This window comes from Botrytis fragariae (genome assembly GCF_013461495.1).
Source record: "Botrytis fragariae strain BVB16 chromosome Unknown tig00000001, whole genome shotgun sequence".
Classification (NCBI taxonomy): Eukaryota; Fungi; Ascomycota; class Leotiomycetes; order Helotiales; family Sclerotiniaceae; genus Botrytis; species Botrytis fragariae.
Genome location: NW_023500987.1, coordinates 23,853 through 44,656, shown reverse-complemented (window position 1 = coordinate 44,656; position 20,804 = coordinate 23,853). Strand labels below are relative to the sequence as shown.

Sequence of the window (20,804 nt, the reverse complement as noted above, 5' to 3'; positions counted from 1 at the left end):
AACACAGAGCAAACATATCATTGACTATGTCTGGCCCTACTCATCTGATGATATCTTAACGAATTGAATTCTTTCCTTCCTAGAATGAAATGGTAGATATGACCAGTTGACGAATGAGCATCATTCTACGTTTTGCAACATTGATGCAGGTTTGTGGTGAGTGTGTTTTGGACAGCGTGTATGTCACTGGAGTGCTTCACGCTCCAATACTCATTCAATGAATCTGCCAAATATTCTTGACCAGAAAACAAACATCTACACGATATCATTGTTGTTCAAAGAAACATTATTATACCTACTCCTAAGTACTTCAATCAGTATCATGAATTTCCAGCCGATCTCAACGTTACTAGCATTCCAAGCATTTCATTCAACCAACACAAAAATAAATGTGAATGAAGAGTCCAAAAAGCTTTTTCAGGCATGCCAATAATATGGTTTCTTCCTCTTGGAACTGAGAAATGGTGATCGAGGTGAAACTTTGCTAGGCGACGCAGAGAAGATGTTTGACATTACTGCATCAACACTTACTCTTGATTATGAAGTATTGAAGAAATACGCATACCAACCCCCAAAAGTATCTTGGGGTAAGTGTTTATCTCATCTTACTCTTTATGGAAGTGTTCACTTGTGGGTGGTGGGAATCCCGGGACATTTCCCAACTTCCCACATTTTGTAATAAATTCAATCTCTTCTTGAGGAAGACTGGAAGCTCCGTATCGTTTGGTTGATTCATCTTAAACTACAAACCCAAATTTTGCAGCACTTGAATTAATCTTTGAGGAGATATTGCCAAGTTCAGTCTTCAAGGATTTCCATTAGTTTGGGCACCCACTGCTGATTCGACATTTTAAACTTGGGAAGAAATGAACGATTGACGTAACCACACTATCTCAGATATAAAGCTTCTGGTGTATTGAAGACTGACGACGGAAAGCTCGATAACATAGCACTGTATTCCATCGGACAAGAAGACATACTCGGAATAAGTTCACCATGTGCAAACCCCTTGCAAATCGAAGCTCATCGTGAAGAATATAATTTTGTTCTTCTGTCACGCCCATGGAGTTCTGAACGTAATTTCAATCCACCTTGAAGAACATCTGGGTCTCGCACCTGGCACCCTAGAGTCCCTGAACTCTTTAGACAAGGAATCGAAAACTTCTCTGCGCATGCTACTTAGTCGTCCTCAAACATCTACACAAAACCATCGGGTCACTTTAGGCGGCCATACAGATATTAGAACCATAACGATGCTCTTCAATATCGCAGGGGGTCTACACGTTCTTCCCTCCTCAGCAGAAAACCGTAATGAGAATTGGCAATACATCCGTCCGGTACCAGGCTGCGCACTGATAGATATCAGAGACACGATGGTTAAATGGACAGGTAGAATATTACGGAGCTCACTCCATCGTGTTGTTACTGCGCCGGGAAATCGGGCGGGCGTTACGAGACAGAGTTTAGGTTATCTGGTGAGATCGGGAAAAAATGCTTCAGTGAAGAGGTTGGAGGGTAAAAGGGTGATTCCGAGGTTGGAAGGAGGAGAACAGGAGGAGGAGAGAGGTGTGAGTGAGTGGAGTGCTTGGGGGGCAATGCAGATTATAAAGGGGGGAGTTGAAACCAGGTACAAGGTGGGAGAATGGTGGGAAAACTCAATGAAGGGGTGAAAATTTGATTGATTTGAGATGAAATAGAATTTGGATCAGAATTACATAGAGACGATGGTGGAATGTACTTACCGAAAACTTATCTCTTCACGGGCCTCATTCGTCGTTGTCGTGAGCGATCAGCTATTTAATATAGTCATGTTCCACGTCGTGCAGATGCTGGTCTTCTAACAAAGTGAACGGGTTAATCGCACGCAGTACTTAAACATTGCTCTTCATAATATATTGCCCCGGTAAATTCGAGATAGGGATTCAAGACTACTTAAGTATATGAACAAAGCAAGATGATTAATCAAAGCGGAAGTTTCCCTGGTAATCGTTCGGCCAAGCTCAACTTCAGTATGTGGTAGTGGAATGGGCAAGAAAGACATTGGAGAATTGGCGTATATATGGAATGAAAGCTTTGGGTCGAAGATGAATATCAACTGGGATATATGGTGAGCAGAAAGTGTATATATGACAAAGAGGGGGATTTCGGGATAGGTCCAGATTGGTCGAGTCCCAGGAACCAGAATGCTTGATTCAATGCAAAATATACTTCTAGTCGATTGTATGAAAGGATGTAGAATCGAGAGTGAAGTCGAAACCTGGTTCGTTGTGAGGATATGAAACACAGAAAGTCTATCAGTATATGGAGAGCAATTCTGTACTAACAGAGAGGCTCTCATGGTTCTGATAAACATGGGGAAGAGGAAGAAGTTTGTGACTACTGATTCATTCACACCCTCAAAAATTCCGTAACTATGATACTGCCCTGGGAAAAATGGTATCATGCAATTGTCATTTGGTACATAATGTACAAACTGGAGACGATATCCCACAGAAATCAAGCACCCTAACCAACAACACCTAACGCCACGCTTTCCCATCTTTCCTGTACCACATTCCCCTAAGTTTTTTTATTCATCGAGAACCCTCTTGTCATGAAATCCCCACCCTTTTGTTCCTGTGCATTGTATCCGGTATTCGAAAACAGACTCTTAAGATTATCATTCATCCCCAACTTTCGTCTTTTGTTTCGTTCCTCTTGCTCTTCTAAAACTTTGGCTGTTAGGTTTGCCGCTGATGCATTTTTGATACCTGAAGGTACTGCGGATGGTCTATTATTTAACCTTGTTGTCGCTGGCCCATTTCCATTCTCTTGTATTCGAGCCTGGGCCTTGTCGGCAACTCCATTTTCTTTCGCCCGAGATTGATTCCTGTGAAGAGAGTTTTCTTTCCCATTTTCCAAAGGGACCGCAGACTCCGTTTCCGTCGCGTGCTTTCTTTTTTTCTTACCCCCTGGAGCTTTCTTCAGCGAATGAGTTAACCCTCCTTCCTTCAGCTTACTCGCTCGCATTGCTAATCTTGAGATATCTTCTTTCGATATGGGAAGTATAGATATGACATTCTCCGCAGTATACCCCTCATTACACTCCACACATGTATCGCTTTTCAACTCTTTGATCGCAACTTCTGAGAACGCATGTCCACATGGCACTAAATAGACAGCTCTGGTGCCAGCTCCCAACTCCTTACTGGTTATAGGACATATCTTTTTTTCTTCCTTATCTTCCTTGACCGTGGAGAATTTAACTTCAACAATATCGCGAAGTCCCTTGACTCGTCCTTGCAGAATCTCTTCCTTCTCCTTTATGACTGAAGCGGGGACATCGTCGTCTTTAGGAAGTAATTGTTCGAGAATGGCATCTTTGTTGTAGAGCGTCCCGGCGCAATCGGATACGATAGGTCTAGTGAGAGGTTTATTGGAGAGAGGACAATATGTCCAGGCGTGTGTCTGTGATTCGTGAAGGGTAGCTTTCAATTCTGAAGTATTTGGGTTGCGGGCTGCTTCTTTTACAAGTTCGCGACGAGTAGGAATACTTCCACCATCGTTACCCATGGCGAGGAAATAGATATGCTCTTTATTGGTATAAGTTCAAACCCTTGAAGATACGAAACGAATGATTTTCACGGAGCGACTTGTTGATGAGTGAGACGAAATAAATCTTTTTTCTTTTTTCGACGTAGGAAAGATGGACGGTTTGACCGTTTGACTGAGGCGGTCTTCGAAGTTCTGGAGGCGGTCTTACCGTTTTACTGATAAGATCGTTATCGCCACGCACCGTGTTAGTGAATGTGTGATTTAGCGTACTTTTCACCTCGAACTCGTCTGTTCAGCATCAAAACATTGAGCTCTCCGTCATTAAGTAGGTAACGCATAAGACAGTGAGCATTTCAAACTCCTGCCTGCCCATAATCAAACTGCAGGTTTATTCAAAAACAAATACAACAACGAAAACAATTACTAAGCCGGGTAGCCGCACGGGGACGAGGACGAGGACGAGGATGGAATGCGCATAATACTGCTGCTGGTTGAACTGCAAACCCATTCATTGAGAGAAGCTTTGAAAAGACGCCAAGATGTCACAACAATCTAATCAAGCATTTGATGCTTTGAATCGCATTGTGGCAGATTTACGATCACGGTTAGCTTGACGCAACTGAGTATATTATTATGCGGTGTTGGTAGCTAATGATTCGAATGTAGGAGTGATGAACAACGAAAGAGAGCAGCCTTGGAGCTAAGAGAGTTGCTGGAGGTTGCTTCCAGAGGTGAGGCTTACATTTCATACTAGTCTATGGGACTGGCAACTAATCAATGTTCTGGTAGACTTTCCCCAGGAACGATACACGGAGTTTTCCAATATTGTCAGTGGAAAGATCACCAGTCTCATCGGCCACCATGGAGATGTTGAGCGAACTGGTGGTATATATGCTATCGATGCGCTGGTCGATTTCGACGGTATAGAAGTTGGACAACGAGTCACTCGATTTGGACAATCCCTTCGAAATATATTGAGAGGGAAGGATCTTGCTCCTATGCAACCGGCGGCAATGGCATTGGGGAAGATGTGTAGGCCTGGAGGTTCGTTGGTGTCGGACCTGGTGGAGAGTGAGGTCAAAACCGCCCTGGAATACTTACAGTCCGATCGAATCGAAGAAAAAAGATATAGCGCGGTTCTGGTTTTGCGAGAATTGGGCAGAAACTCTCCAACATTGGTTTACACTTTTGTTGGGTTAATATTCGATCAGATATGGGTAGGTTTGAGAGATCAGCGACTTCTCATCCGACAGACTGCAGCAGAAGCTATAAGTGCATGCTTTCAGATAATTAGGGAGAGAGATCCAACTTTACGACAGACATGGCAGGCAAAGATCTACGACGAAGCTGTTCAGGGTGTGAGACAAGGGACTGTGGAATATATCCATGGATCTCTTCTTGTCATTAAGGAGCTTCTTCAGCAAGGTGGTATGTTTATGCACGAGCATTATCCAGAAGTCTGCGAAATCGTTTTTCGACACAAAGATCACCGAGACGCACAGATTCGTAAAACCGTTGTTATGCTGATACCTGAATTGGCGAACTATTCTCCCACCGAGTTTGCTCAATCCTACCTTCACAGGTTTATGGTGTTCTTATCCGGTATGCTCAAGAAGGATAAAGATAGAAATGACGCATTTCTGGCTATTGGAAATATCGCCAATGCTGTCAAAAGTGCTATTGCCTCTTACCTAGATGGAGTTTTAATCTACGTCAGAGAAGGCTTATCACTGAAGTCGTAAGTTCTGGCGGAATTTCATGTACATATGCAAGCTAACCATTCCCTTCAGGAGACGACTTGGCACAGTGGATCCAGTCTTTGATTGCATCAGCAGGTTAGCAGTCGCAGTTGGGCAAACCCTCAGCAAGTATATGGAGGCACTTTTAGACCCTATATTTGCATGTGAGCTAAGTCCCAAGTTGACTCAAGCTTTGGTAGATATGGCTTTCTATATACCACCAGTAAAGCCTATCATCCAAGAAAGACTGCTGGACATGCTGAGCAAGGTTCTCTGTGGCGAGCCATTCAAACCGCTGGGAGCCCCTACACCAAATAATATTGCCGCTGCGCCAGTCGTGCCAAAAGACTCAAAAGACCCACAAGCATATGAGCACCGCCAAAGCGAAATCAAGCTAGCCCTTAATACTCTAGGCAGTTTTGACTTTTCTGGACATGTTCTAAACGAATTTGTGCGTGATGTTGCTATCAAATATGTCGAAGATGAGAATCCAGAGATTAGAGAGGCAGCTGCTTTGACGTGCTGTCAACTTTATGTCCGAGATCCTATTGTTAATCAAACGAGTCACCATGCGATCCAAGTCGTTAGCGAAGTCATTGAGAAATTACTCACCGTCGGTGTTGGAGATCCGGATCCTAGCATTCGAAGAGTGGTTTTAGCTGCTCTTGACGAACGATTCGATCGACATCTTGCAAAAGCAGAGAACATCCGAACTCTGTTCTTTGCTTTGAATGACGAGGTGTTCCAAATCCGTGAAGTCGCCATCACAATCATTGGCCGCTTGACGCATGTAAATCCTGCATATGTCATTCCTTCTTTGCGAAAGGTCCTCATTCAAATGCTCACAGAACTCGAGTTCTCCGACGTAGCGAGAAATAAAGAAGAAAGCGCTAAACTGCTTAGCTTACTCGTTCAAAACTCGCAGAAATTGATCAAACCATATGTTACTCCTATGATGGATGTTTTATTGCCTAAAGCTCGCGATCCTAGTCCAGCTGTGGCTGCCACAATTATGAAGGCTATTGGTGAACTTGCTTGTGTTGGAGGAGAGGGCATGATTCCATTCATCAAGCAGCTTATGCCTATAATCATCGAAGCTTTGCAGGATCAAAGCTCTTCTGCCAAACGTGAAGCTTCTTTACGAACTTTAGGTCAACTGGCAAGCAACTCAGGTTATGTCATTAAGCCATATCTGGAATACCCTCGACTTTTGGAGATTTTGCAGAATATCATTCGAGGAGAACCACAACGGGGACCATTGCGACAAGAGACTATCAAACTAATGGGTATTCTTGGTGCTTTGGATCCATATCGACATCAACAAGTTGAGGAGCGATCTCCAGAGATGCAATTACGTCTGGAGTCAAACCAGATGACTGATATATCTCTTATGATGACGGGACTAACACCTTCCAACAAAGAATACTTCCCAACTGTTGTGATTAATGCTCTTCTCAACATTTTGAAGGACCCATCCCTCAACCAACACCATGCTATGGTTATCGAAGCCATCATGTCAATCTTCAGGACCTTAGGACTAGAATGCGTTTCTTTTCTTGATAAGATCATTCCTGCATTTTTGTCTGTTATTCGAACCTCTCCACAGACCCGCCTTGAGTCATATTTCAGTCAATTAAGTTTGCTGGTGACCATTGTTCGACAGCACATCCGTAATTATTTACCAGAGATTGTTCTGGTACTTCAAGAATACTGGAATGAGTCTCCGCCACTGCAAGCTAACATACTTCACCTTGTTGAGGCTATCTCCAGATCTCTAGAAGGCGAATTCAAGGTTTACTTGGCTAGCCTACTACCACTTATGCTGGGCGTGCTCGAAAAGGACACTACAACAAGACGACTTCCTTCAGAGCGTGTGCTACATGCTTTTCTCGTGTTTGGCCCTAGCGCCGAGGAATATATGCATCTGATCGTGCCTGTTATTGTTAACGTATTTGAGAAACCTCAGCAGCCTTCGTTTATCCGAAAAGCCGCGATTGAAACTATCGGTAAGATCTCAAGACATGTCAACCTAAACGATTACGCCTCGAAAATCATACATCCCCTCTCGAGGGTTTTGGCTGGTAGCGATAGCTCATTGAGACTGGCATCACTTGATACCCTTTGTGCTTTAATCTTCCAGCTCGGAAGGGATTATCTACACTTTGCCGGCACAATCAATAAAGTTCTCAACAGTCACCAAATTCAGCATCAAAATTACGAACTGTTGGTTAGTAAACTCCAAAAAGGAGAACCTTTACCGCAAGATCTGAGTGCTGAAGAACGTTATCTAAATCAATCCGATGAAGTCGACTTCTCGGATGTTTCAAACAAAAAGCTGGACAGCAATCCTGTCCACTTGAAGGCTGCTTGGGATGCAACAGGGAAATCCACCAAGGAGGATTGGCAGGAATGGATGCGCAAATTTAGTGCATCCGTATTATTGGAGTCACCAAATCACGCACTCAGGTCATGTGCTCAATTGGCATCAGTATATCCACCCCTTGCAAGAGAACTGTTTAATTCTGCTTTCGTCTCATGTTGGGGAGAGCTGTTCGAAGGTTATCAGGATGATCTGATACAGAATATCGAAATGGCGATCAAATCTCCTCACGTCACTCCTGATCTTTTGGGCATCTTGCTGAACCTTGCAGAGTTTATGGAACACGACGATAAAGCCTTACCAATTGATATAAGAGTTCTGGGACGAGAGGCTGGTAGGTGCCATGCTTGGGCCAAGGCTCTTCACTACAAGGAACTGGAGTTTTGTCAAGATCAAACAAGTGGAGCTGTTGAAGCATTGATTCAAATTAACAATCAGCTACAGCAGTATGATGCCGCAATCGGTATTTTACGAAAAGCGCAACTCTACAAGGATGGTATTACATTACGAGAGACTTGGTTCGAGAAGCTCGAGAGATGGGAAGAGGCTCTTGAGTTTTACAAAAGGCGCGAGGAGGATTTCCCAGACCAAGCAGAGACTTTCGATGTTATAATGGGCAAAATGAGATGTCTACATGCATTGGGAGAGTGGGAATCACTTTCGGCCTTGGCTGAAGATAAATGGCATACCTCGTCACTCGAGATCAAGAGAGCCATTGCTCCTTTGGCCACAGCAGCTGCTTGGGGTCTCAGAAAGTGGGATCTTATGGATGATTACTTGAGTGTCATGAAGAGTCATACACCAGATCGATCATTCTTCGGAGCGATTCTTGCCTTGCATCGCAATCAATTTCGTGAGGCTGCCCTTTTCGTTCAAAAGGCCAGAGAAGGATTAGACACTGAATTGAGTGCTTTGGTTAGCGAGTCTTACAATAGAGCCTACACGGTTGTTGTTCGGGTACAGATGCTTGCAGAGTTGGAAGAGCTCAGTATATATAAGCAGAGCAACAACAACCCAGCCAAGCAGGAAGTTATGCGTCAAACCTGGGAGACTCGTTTGCTCGGATGTCAACGAAATGTTGAGGTTTGGCAGAGAATGTTGAAGTTGAGAGCTTTGGTCATAACTCCAATGGAGAACATGCAGATGTCTATCAAATTTGCGAACTTATGTAGGAAGTCGGGAAGGATGGGCCTGGCCGAAAAGCACCTCAAAACTTTAATGGGCGGCGATGAGAGCCTGGATGTGGTATTACCTCAGATTGTGGAGAGTGCAAACGGAGATCGACGAGTTAGGGTTTCAAATAAACATATTGAAGCTCCGGTTCAGTATGCTATATTAAAGTTCCACTGGGCTGTCGGCAAGCAATCTCAAGCATTGGAGGCTCTTAAGATATTCACATCTGGTCTGGCAGAGAAACTACAACAAGCACAGATCGCAACTCAAGGGGGCATCATAAATGATATGCATGCCATGAACCTTCATAATGGTACGAACGGGATGATGAATGGAAATGGTTACACTAATGGTCTCGGGGCAAATGCCCACAGTCTGTTAACACCAAAGGGTTTGGCTGATCATACCACACTTCTTGCTAGGTGCTGTCTTAAACAAGGAGAGTGGCAGGTTGCCCAGAAGAAAGGTAACTGGCAAACCGACAATCTTAACGATATCCTTGCCTCGTATAAAGCAGCCACTCACTTTAATCCACAATGGTACAAGGCATGGCATGCCTGGGCTCTGGCAAATTTTGAAATTGTTCAGGCTGTTCAGGCAGACCCCGGGCATGAGTTACATGATGTAAATGGTGGTAATGTCGTCGTTAATCACGTCGTTCCTGCTGTTCGTGGTTTCTTCAAGTCAATCGCTCTGTCGCAGGGAAGCTCATTGCAAGATACATTACGTCTCCTTACTCTTTGGTTCGCTCATGGTGGCCATGTAGAAGTCAATCAAGCCGTTACCGAGGGATTTTCTTCTGTTAGCGTTGATACTTGGTTAGAAGTCATTCCCCAACTTATTGCACGCATCAACCAGCCGAATGCTCGCGTTCGCGCTTCCATTCACAATCTACTTGCAGATGTTGGCAGAGCTCACCCGCAAGCACTAGTCTATCCATTGACAGTCGCTATGAAATCCGCTCCCAATACACGTCGTTCACGATCAGCCATGCAAATCATGGATAGTATGCGACAACACAGTCCGAAATTGGTAGACCAAGCAGATCTTGTTAGTAAAGAGTTGATTCGTGTGGCAGTATTATGGCATGAGCAATGGCATGAAGGTCTCGAAGAGGCATCCAGACTGTACTTTGGCGACCACAACATCGAGGGCATGTTCAACACACTCGCACCTTTGCACGATATGCTCGATAATGGCCCGGAGACCTTGCGAGAAATCTCCTTCGCTCAAACATTCGGTCGTGATCTTCAAGAGGCTCGAGAATGGTGCATTACCTACCAAAGAACGAAGGATCTTGGAGATATCAACCAAGCTTGGGATCTGTATTATCAAGTCTTCAGAAGAATCGCACGCCAGTTACCGCAACTTAACAATCTTGAGTTGGCTTACGTGTCCCCCAAGCTTCTCAATGCTCATGATCTGGAGTTGGCTGTCCCTGGAACGTATCAAAGTGGGAAGCGTATCATATCGATCGTCAATTTCGACAGCAACTTCAGTGTTATTTCTTCCAAGCAACGTCCAAGGAAGCTTAGTCTTAAGGGAAGTGACGGTGTCGCTTATGTCTTTTGTCTTAAGGGACACGAAGATATTCGACAAGATGAACGTGTCATGCAATTGTTCGGTCTCTGCAATACCTTACTCACCAGCGATTCGGAGTCGTATAAACGTCATCTTAACATACAAAGATATCCTGCCATTCCATTGTCCCAGAATTCCGGTCTTCTTGGTTGGGTGCCCAACAGTGATACTCTACACGTCCTCATTCGGGAGTACAGAGAAAGCAGGAAGATTTTGCTCAACATCGAACATCGTATCATGTTACAAATGGCCCCCGATTACGACAATCTTACCCTCATGCAAAAGGTTGAGGTCTTTGGTTATGCTCTTGATAACACAACTGGCCAAGATCTTTATCGTGTTCTTTGGCTAAAGAGCAAGAGTTCTGAATCCTGGCTGGAGAGGCGTACAAACTACACTAGATCGTTAGGAGTGATGTCTATGGTCGGATACATTCTTGGTCTTGGTGACCGGCATCCTTCGAATTTGATGCTCGATCGAATAACCGGTAACATCGTTCATATCGATTTTGGAGATTGTTTTGAAGTTGCTATGACTCGTGAAAAATACCCCGAACGAGTTCCGTTCAGATTGACTAGGATGTTGACTTATGCTATGGAAGTTAGCAATATTGAGGGAAGTTTTAGAATTACCTGCGAAAATGTGATGAGAGTATTGAGAGAGAACAAGGAGTCTTTGATGGCAGTTCTTGAGGCTGTGAGTTTGATTCCATTTCTTTTAGAGACACATTGCTAACAAATTAGTTCATCCATGATCCCCTCCTTAATTGGCGTTTGAATGGTGAAGCTTCACCTGTAGGACCTAATTTCCGATCAGAGCGCCGGGAATCTATTATTGCTGCTCAGAATCGCAGACCTTCAACAATGGATGAATTCGTTCAACCTGTAGCGTTAACTGCGGACGCTGGAGATCCTATAGCAGCTCCAGGTGGCCCACCAGCTTCACGTCCTCGTGCAAGAACAAATTCCACGACTCAAGGCCCTCAGGATATCGAGGCACACGAAAACCAGAATACGAGGGCAGTGCAAGTTCTGGTGCGCGTCAAGGAGAAGTTGACGGGACATGACTTCAAACCAGACGAGGAATTACCATATATTCAGCAAGTTGACAAGTTGTTGATTGAGGCGACAAAGTTGGAGAATCTTTGTCAACATTATATTGGTTGGTGTAGTTTCTGGTAGTTCTTCGACTGAGAGTGATTGGCGAATGGGAGTAGCAAGCAAGATTTACTTGCATATCCAAGTCGTTACATGATGCATGGGCAGGGCGTTTAGGGATGGGAATTCGCGATATATGGTGGGTAAATCTGGACTAGAAAGCGAAGTGAAGGAAGGGAGACTTGTGTAATACTCTTGTGCATATAAACAGCTGGGTTTAATTTCATATAGGAAGATTGTTAACCGCCTTACACTCTTGTATTTACGGCAGATTGGAGCACGGGGCGTTGGGAACTAGGGGTTTAAAGTGATTCATAGCTATGGTAGTTGAGAGTTGATAATCATATTTCAAAGAACACACTTTCAATTCAATAAATATAAACTCGAATGAACTAGTCAAAATCTGGTATTAGTTTGTTATCGTGAAACTTGATGATACTTAAATCAGAATAAGCATGAGGTGAGGGGTGATGGGGGTTTTTCTTTCAATATCGCTCATCGCATGTTTGCGCGAAAAATTTGATTTTCTGAATATGTATCATTTTGACCTGAGGAGAACATTTCCAATGCTTGTCTTATTAGGATTACAGCACTGAAGTCATCCTCCCTGCCTCCCTCCCTTGTTGGTCGAGGAGAGGCCTCACTGTCCTCTTATTTAATTGCCTTTAAACCAGAGAAGCAGATGTCAAAAGAAGTGAGATTGGCTAGGTAAGCTGTACATTCACATGAAGCATTCACTATTTTCTAATCAATAGGGCACCTAGGCCGAAAAGAAAAAGAAAAAGAAAATTTGAAAGTTGCCGATCAGGAAATTGTTTTATTCACACAGGGTATGCAATCATCCATCTTGCATACACAGGACAAACGACGAAGCCTATTATTCAGATTTTTGTTTGCTAGTGATCCAATCTTTGACCTGTCACTTTTGCTTACTTGTGGTTCTTATAGTACAATTCTTTCTTTATTTCGCATGGCTTCTACATTTTCAGTTGAAAGCCAACTTGACTACAATTTATATCTACCAAATACATTGCTATCTCATCATACCACAGCTTCGACCTACGAGAAAGAGACATTTAGATTCTTTTTAACGATTCCTTTGGTCCCAGATTTCGATCTTCACGAGGCTCTCGAGGTCCCCAAGGATGCATCCGCACAGGATATCACACTTCGTACCGTCGACAAGCAAGAGTCCATCATCCAGATAAGAATCTTGACAACAAGTTTCAAAAAGTGTCGCCAAAGCCGAGTTAAGGAAAACAATGGAAGATGCTGCAGCTAGTATGAAAGAGAAGATTGATATAGAATATAAGTTGAAGACGGAGGTTACATTTTCTGCCAACGGTTGTGTCACGGATGCTGAGAAGGAAGCATGCTGCGAGCATTGTTATTTTTGGCCAAAGGAACAAATGAAGAAGAAGTTCAAGTGTTTGACTTGTGGCCAGAAGAGAGGTATGACACAATATAAATGCCCATACTGCGCCTTGGTCCTCTGTCGATTGTGTCTTGGTGCAAAATGGTTCACAAAGAAACTCTAGACATTAGGCCATCAATTGAACGAAAGAAGCTGCAGATCAGAGCGAGATCTTTGTAAGTCTGATATTACTTCCCAATATCTCAAGTCATGGAACTAATAATTCTTCAGATATTCCATGCTGTGAAAAACGTCCGTCATGCAAAGCATGGGTAGAATAATGGTTGATAGTTTATGACCGGTCGAACGCGAAGTTTAGTAAAGCTCCAAAAACGTTGAAGTTGCTTCAAAAATCTTCATAGTTCCGAGTAGGGGGAAGAAAATAGAAGGGAAACCGCTGCTTGAAATCACAGAAACATTGATATATCTTTGGTCATTATGGCGTGAGGGTTTGAGGTTTCCTGGTATTCGCATGATTTTTCAATTTCCACTTCGATTAGATATTGAATCAGTCAAGTATACCAAATCGAGAGCGATTACTAGATATGATATCTTATCCCAAACGGGTGAGAATTCTGAGAAAAAATGTATCACTAGACTGTGAACTCTTGATTTGAATTAGGAACTAGATTAATCACCGCAGCTTCGTGCCGTATTAGTAATTAAAATTACAAATTTTTCATCATCTTTTACGATTGTCTTGCTCTGGAGTCCAGATCTGACATGCTGTCATAGCCCAACTTAATTCTCAATGATGACCACAAAAAGTACCAGAATCTCTTAGGTATCGCCACCTGCTTCGAACCATCCACAATCCCCCTCGATTATGTTTCTTACCAAATACGGCCATGGATTTGCTTCATATCCTTGACATTGATATTTCTCCAGAACATGGTTGAAATAAGAGTGACGAAGTAAAGACAAGTGGCACAGATCAACATCAGCCTTTGAGTGTCCCCATAGGCTCGGTTTATAGCATTTCTTGTGTCACTTCCTAGTGGATAGCTCGACTGCACTACCAAACTACCATAGATTGATGTAAAGTCGGCTTGAGATGATGCAGGAAGAAGTTCGGCGAGCTTCACCGGGAATATGCCAGTCCAAAGTGCAGCTGCAATAGTGGATCCGATGGCCCCACCAATACTGGCAATCATGGCTTCCATGGCAAGAATAGCGGGGATGTGTTGGTGAGAAGAGACGGCCATGACGGTCATCTGTTCGCACATAACCAAGGTTCCACCACCGAAAGCAATAAAGATTTGACACATTACGATATATCCAATGTTGGTATCGGGCTGACGAAACTTAATCAAAAGGCCGACAGCGAGAATAGTGATGGGCACACCAAAGTAAAGAGCCAGCCACTTGAGGCGTCCGTTGAATCTGATGATAATTCCAACTACTAGTGCCCAAAAGCAAGACCCAATAGTGTAGATATTTGAGATATAGGTGGCATTCGTAACCGATTGATTGAAAACGACGATAAGCATGGAATAAAAGTATGAGTCCCAGATGTACCAAGCTAATTGAAGTCAGCATCTTGCTAAATCGTCGCTGTTGATCATCCTGATTCTAGAAAGCGAGTTTGGGACAAGGAAAGGTACATACCGCAGTAAAGACTAGCAACCATTGTATAGGTGAAGAATACTGTTCGGTCCTTCATCAAACCCCAAGGAATGAAGGTCACTGGTGCAAGGTACATTTCGTACAGAGCGAATGCAATGATTAATAGACCACCAAAAATAATGAAGCAAATGACTAATGGAGATTTCCACTCGCCCTTCTGATAGCTGTACAAGCTGAATGTCAGAAGAAACAGAGCAAGGCCAGCAGCAATCAGCAAGAGACCAATGACATCGAACTCCCTGCAATAATAGGTAAATGATTCAGTCCAACTCCGTCCGCTGTCAATCTTTTGAATCAAGCCTTGCTTTTCGGCCCTCTTTTGATGATAGTAGAAAAGTCCGAACAAAGGTATACAGATAATTGGGAAAACAATGGCCCATATACCAAAACCCCATCTAAAACCTATCGTGTTCAAAACACTTTCAGCAGCAGGTCCATATGCCCAGACTGTGGCAATCCAAGGTGAAGATGAGAATGCAATCCACCAGGCTCGGTTTTTCAGTTGGGTTGTATCGGCGATAAAGATTGTAAGCGTGAAGTCAATTCCATTGTAACCAACATAGTAGAACACTTGAGCTGCGCAGTATGTTTTAACGTCGTTACACCCGGCCATCATAACCATACCAAGAGTAAATGAAGCGACCATGACACAGAAAGCTTGAGGACGGCCCCAAATATCCATGAGTTTTGCATATGGTAGTTTTATGAGGCCAGCTATGAGACTCGAGATGATGGAAGTTGTTGCCGTGAGGGAGTGGGCCTGGAAAGAGGAAGTTACGTAGGGTGTAAGTGTGCTAGTTAATCCGGAGGCGAATGTCAACAGGAACTCAATAATCCAGATCCTAGATTGAACACCATCAGTCAAAGATCACACGAAAGTGATTTCATAATTACGGGCTATACTAACAGTATGTAGGCCAGAATCAAATGGTTTCTAGTCCATACTTGGTTTATGGCTTCGGCAGCCTGGACACCATGCTGAAACTCCTTGTTGATGACCTCGCTGTCATTTTCCGAGAGAACATTGGCTGTTGTCGTAGGCGCTTTCTCTTCGTCTACGGATGAGGTATGGGCCGTATCTTCCGCGATTGGTACCTCATTTGGAGTGAGATTATTGAATCGAAACCTCATTTTGCAATCGCCTGTTGGTTGAGGAACCAATAATTCAGAGCTGAAAGATGTGGAAAATGTAGCAATTGACGAAGAGCAGAGAGGAGAGAATGAAAGGGTATTTATTCTCAATACTTTCAGTAGTGGCGATATAGAGAAGGCTCCAGATCACAATAGTGGAAAGGAAAAATTTGAGCGCCAAGGAACACTCAACATTAAATTTCCACATATCTCACCATTCTTGTGTAGGTTTAGGCCAGTTAACACGGGGAGTCGTCTACTATGCATATAAGCACCCTAGATGGAATTTCGATGATATGTCCGGGTCATTGCCCCCAACAAGTGTTAACATCGTGCTGCATGGAGTTTGACAAGCAAGCTAAATTTGGAGATCGAAGTCCACATGTTCAATACGATGGAGCGAGTGGATCCAACCAAATTAGCGGTCGGCTATATCCCCATTCTGATCTTATCAGATCATCAAATCGTGTGACTAGTCGTTTTATATGACTAAAGTTTATGTAGAGTCGAAGACGAGATCTTTGGTGCTCAACTGAATGGTCCGTTTGGTTTGAAATTCGTTCAACGATAACAAAACCAAGTATTCCCAACGCACTGAGCTTTATAGGACAAAGAATTAGGTCACTAACCCTGCAGCCGACATGAATTGTATCTTGAAAATCTTAGTTGAATGTTGAAAGGGAATGTTAAGTGAGGACAAGAAAGACATATCGCGCAATGAATGTTCAAAGATGGATTGATAATGTGAAGAAATAACTAAATCTGCTATGTGGCATTTAACTTTGCGTGGCTAGATCATTGGCAGCTCCATCTGCCCCTCTGGAATTGAGAACCCTCCCCAATATTGAGCATAGAGTTGAAAACTGGATAGTGGGGCAAGATATCCAAGCGTGAGAAATTATCTGTATGTCAGAATAACACTCAGACAACCAAGAAATTGATTTCTAGGCACAATCTCTAGGATGGTCCAAATAATCTCACCAGTAGATTCTCTCGAATCTCTCCATTGCAGTACCATATTGCTAATTCTAGCGACACCAAATGATAACTCAATTCCATCGCCGCAATGAACTTTTCGTGATGGCATGAGAAATAGCCGAGTTCAACCATGGGCAATAGATATCATATCTACTTATATATATAATTGCATTCTCATATTTTGGTTCCCACTTGGATTTACATGCCATTTTCTCTTAGGCATTATCCAGTTTTCGTACATCTTGCACCATCTTATCTCATCTCATCTTGTCAATCACATCTAATCAGATGCTCATTTGTGTCCTATCATGAGTTGCGCCAACAGTAGCGCTCAACATATCCCACTCTTATCAGATGCGATAGCACAAATTTCAAGGTGGGGCTTTGTCAAGCACTTCACCACGAGTGGGTTTTGGGCCCGAATGACTGCGCTTTCGCATGATTTGACCCTTCGAAACCAAAGTTCTCATTTAATGAACGGGCACCGAATCTTCTTCCAACGGATGTATCGAGGCGATACTTGAGTTCTTTGGGTTAGATTGATGTGATAAAATACCCAGTTTGACGTGAAGAGAGTCTTTTATTTATTCTTCCCTTTCGCATTCGGCTAAGAATAAGGTTGGTTCGAGCATTCTAGTATCTATTGTCTAGTCAGGTATAGAACAAAAAAGTCTTATCTGATCTGATCTAATCTGATCTGATCTAATCTAATCTACCCTAACTGGTGCTAACCATTCCGCGCAAAATCACGAATGAATATTAGTATCACTAACCATGGTATTCACCATGAAGGTACTCATGGTTCAAATCTACTAACATTTGCTGAGACAGAGTCAATGATTTTGAGCACCACCAGATTTCAGATAGTCCCAAACCTCTCGATCATCCGCATTTCCAAGTGAAAATGTACTGACCGAAGCTGGAACAAACCTTGTTAGATGGTCATTATCATTAAATTGAAGACAAGAAGCTTTGACCGAAGCTCGAAAAGACAGCCAACATATCATCGGGCGATTCGGTGATCCTCAAAAGTAGCAGACATAGTGTAACTATCTGCTTTAGTCTCATGTTCTAATAGTATATAAATCTTTTATGATACATTGAGAGACTTTCACTGACAATATATCAGATTCTAATAATTTGGTTCTCAAATAACCTGGGCAATGAACAACGAACTGAACTCTTTTATTTAAACTGCTCACGCAAATTATGACTTCTTACACAATTCTAAGAACATAAACTGTCATTCTTTTCACAGGACCCCAAGTAATGATTCAAGGGGCTCATTTCAAATGTTTTTGCCAAAATAACATGGTAAGCATGCCGATCAAGCGTTGTTCTAAGCCGTTGTTTATCCGTGCTACAAATGTGGGAACGTTACCTCGGCACGTGCTCGTCAACTTCAATTACCTAGCCATCACCAAACTTCACTCCTCATAGCAGCTGCGTCTCCGTGTTGCAATTTCTCTTGGCCAATCATGTATCCATCCCTTCGTGTATTGCTTCCTGGTAAAGGAGCTCTACTAGGCCCTGCAATCAAGGACAAAACTACGAATGTACCAAAATGCTATCGCTTTTCAAGAGTACCATATGCTTTACCACCAACAGGTAAAAGACGATGGCGGAAGCCGTTTCCGCTTCCTTTAAACTTCTCATATGGTTCCGAGAATAATCCGCAAACTTACAATAAGCCGTCTATTCCATGCCCGCAATCTCCGCTACTTGTATCACCAGGCAGCTCGAGTGAGGATTGTTTACAGTGTAACATTTACATCCCACTTGGTGAGCCGCCATCGGGTGGCTGGCCAGTGTTCTTCTATATTCGTAGGTGTCATCTCCATGATGATTTCAGAACCTATGACTAAGAAATTCAGATGGTGGTTTCCTTCAATATGGCTCGAATAACTCAGACGACCCTTCTTCGTTATTGGCCGAGACAGATGTGAAATGTATTATTGTATGTCCCAATTATAGACTCGGAGTTTTTGGATTTCTAGCCAGCAGAGAGCTCTGGGATGATACTTCAGCCGGAAACTTAGGACTCTGGGATCAACGAGCCGCTCTTGAATGGACATATGAAAACATCGGGTTCTTTGGTGGCAATAATGAAAATATCACAGTCGGTGGTTTGTCAGCTGGTTCTTATTCCACATTTCATCAACTTGCGTACGACATCGGCCCAAATTCTAAACGTCAAATCATTCGTAGAACCATTCAATGGTCAAATGGATGTGGAGTTGAGCCCAAACGAATTTTTGAAGCTCAAGAACAATTTGATGATTTACTTTCTGTTCTGGGAATATCTCGGTCTTTGAGTGCAAGGCAGACCGTGGAAGTTCTTCGCACTAAAAGCTCTGATGAATTGATAGTTGCCGTTGGAAAAATGAAGCAAATTTTCATTCGTCCAGTTCTCGATGGAGAGTTCATTTCAAAGGATCTGTTCACTAGAATCAATGATGGCACGTTTGGGAAACGATTCAAAGAACTTGGCATCAAAACCATCATCGGGGATCTTACACAAGAACATCAGCTCTATAAGAACGTATTTCCGCCGCATTCGTATGAGAGATTGATTGGCCGTCTTTCATGGGATTACCCACGAAGTATCGCCAAGGCCATTTGCGCTAAATATAAACCGGACCACACTTCTCCAAATCACCCGAAGGAATATTGGATTGAAATTTTTGGTAAATTGTATGCTGACATGCAAATACATTCTACTATACGCGGCTTCCTCGTCGCAATATCTTCTGATGTCCCAATTCAGAGCATCAATCGATACAGAATTGATTGGAGAACAGAAAGTGTAGACAAAAGGTTGCCTAAAATTTTTGGAGCCACTCACGGGACGGACATGTCAATATGGTTCTTTGGGAACGGAGATCTCTTGAATGACAACGAGAAGGTCTTATTGAGAAACTGGTTGAAACCAATGGCTGATTTCATAAAAGGTAATGACTTCACCTGGGGTACACGGTCAATCAAGGAAGTGAAATTTCTTACTTCAGATGGGAATGTTCAAATCAGGGATGACGATATATTTCAACAAAGTCTGGAATTGTGGAATCTTTCGAAGGAGGTCATTGAATCTCAAAATCAAATTAAACAATCTAAGATATGAAATCTCAGATTCTTCTTGTTGAAATTCATCTAGCAATCGAGGCGAATTTACTCAATTTCTCCTATATATTGTAACTCTACGAACTGTAGCTGGTTTCAATCAAAGCATCAGCTATCTTCGAGTTCTTTCAAAGTCAAGCAAGTGATACCTTGTAGCATTCGAGTTCATAATCGTCAGCCACTGAGAGACAACTTGGTAGAATATAGAGTGCTCGAAGATAAAGTAGTCGAAACAATGAAGTGAAAGTGATATCTAAGTGTCACAAAAGCTAAGCAGTTATACATAGCGTGCAAAGTTGTGTTCTTCAAATTTATTGCAAGAAGAGCTTGAGTAAGAGAATTCTCAATCGCAAGGCTTCTCCTGGCTGAATCATGGAAAAGACTCACTGTGGTTGCCAGACCACGGAAGATTACGACATCTGGGCGTGTGGGTCCGTGGTGAAACTTGTAAATATGGAGGCCCTAATTCACCCATATTTTGTGAATAGATAGCAAGGCTTCAGACACAAGATGATATCTTCAAGACTAATCGATAGGCAGAGAAAGGACCTAAAAGTATTGAGAGAACGGCATCGAAATTTCGCACTAAATAAACTAATCTTAGAATCATATAAAATTTCCAACTTCTCGGATGTGGCCCAGTGTAAAATTTGAATGCTTTCCTCAAATCTCAACCTCTGTTCTTTTTACACAAAAATCGAGAAGATCTGTACCATCTTTCAAGGTCATTTACCTATCCAGAATTTATTGCTCGGAGCAGTTGTACTTTACCCATTACTCCTTAGGAATCCTCAAGTTTTGTTCTGGGCAGTCTAATATGTTCTTCCACTATTTACAATCTTCATAAATTTTTGTTTCATCTAGCAGCAGTTGATCTTGAAGCCGCATTATACCTCAAACCTAATACTCAAGTTTAGCTCCAATAATAGCTGCGAGAAGCTTCAGAACCTCTTGCCGCCTGATCCAAATCA

General features: G+C 42.8%; 6 protein-coding genes across 6 annotated transcripts; 4 read left to right on the top strand and 2 right to left on the bottom strand.

Moving 5' to 3' along the window:
• Positions 1-502: 502 nt before the first annotated feature.
• Bfra_000010 (putative 2og-fe oxygenase protein) lies at positions 503-1,670 on the top strand (the record flags this gene model as incomplete). Its single annotated transcript, XM_037330461.1, has 3 exons — positions 503-587; positions 906-1,076; positions 1,099-1,670. The coding sequence occupies 3 exons, from the start codon at positions 503-505 to the stop codon at positions 1,668-1,670; spliced, it is 828 nt and encodes a 275-aa protein (XP_037196794.1).
• An 889-nt stretch (positions 1,671-2,559) lies between these two features.
• Positions 2,560-3,552, bottom strand: Bfra_000009 (putative duf602 domain-containing protein; the record flags this gene model as incomplete). Its single annotated transcript, XM_037330460.1, has 1 exon — positions 2,560-3,552. The coding sequence occupies one exon, from the start codon at positions 3,550-3,552 to the stop codon at positions 2,560-2,562; it is 993 nt and encodes a 330-aa protein (XP_037196793.1).
• A 521-nt stretch (positions 3,553-4,073) lies between these two features.
• On the top strand, positions 4,074-11,588 carry Bfra_000008 (putative phosphatidylinositol 3-kinase tor2 protein; the record flags this gene model as incomplete). The annotated part of the gene is made up of 5 exons (XM_037330459.1): positions 4,074-4,138; positions 4,201-4,265; positions 4,324-5,272; positions 5,325-11,103; positions 11,151-11,588. The coding sequence occupies 5 exons, from the start codon at positions 4,074-4,076 to the stop codon at positions 11,586-11,588; spliced, it is 7,296 nt and encodes a 2,431-aa protein (XP_037196792.1).
• Positions 11,589-12,534: 946 nt separating this feature from the next.
• Bfra_000007 (putative chaperone domain protein) lies at positions 12,535-13,102 on the top strand (the record flags this gene model as incomplete). Its single annotated transcript, XM_037330458.1, has 2 exons — positions 12,535-12,736; positions 12,789-13,102. 2 exons carry the CDS (start codon positions 12,535-12,537, stop codon positions 13,100-13,102), a joined length of 516 nt encoding a protein of 171 aa, XP_037196791.1.
• A 709-nt stretch (positions 13,103-13,811) lies between these two features.
• Bfra_000006 (putative siderophore iron transporter protein) lies at positions 13,812-15,735 on the bottom strand (the record flags this gene model as incomplete). Its single annotated transcript, XM_037330457.1, has 3 exons — positions 13,812-14,500; positions 14,587-15,446; positions 15,512-15,735. The coding sequence occupies 3 exons, from the start codon at positions 15,733-15,735 to the stop codon at positions 13,812-13,814; spliced, it is 1,773 nt and encodes a 590-aa protein (XP_037196790.1).
• A 2,456-nt stretch (positions 15,736-18,191) lies between these two features.
• Positions 18,192-19,834, top strand: Bfra_000005 (putative paraben-hydrolyzing esterase precursor protein; the record flags this gene model as incomplete). The annotated part of the gene is made up of 2 exons (XM_037330456.1): positions 18,192-18,537; positions 18,588-19,834. 2 exons carry the CDS (start codon positions 18,192-18,194, stop codon positions 19,832-19,834), a joined length of 1,593 nt encoding a protein of 530 aa, XP_037196789.1.
• Positions 19,835-20,804: the final 970 nt, after the last annotated feature.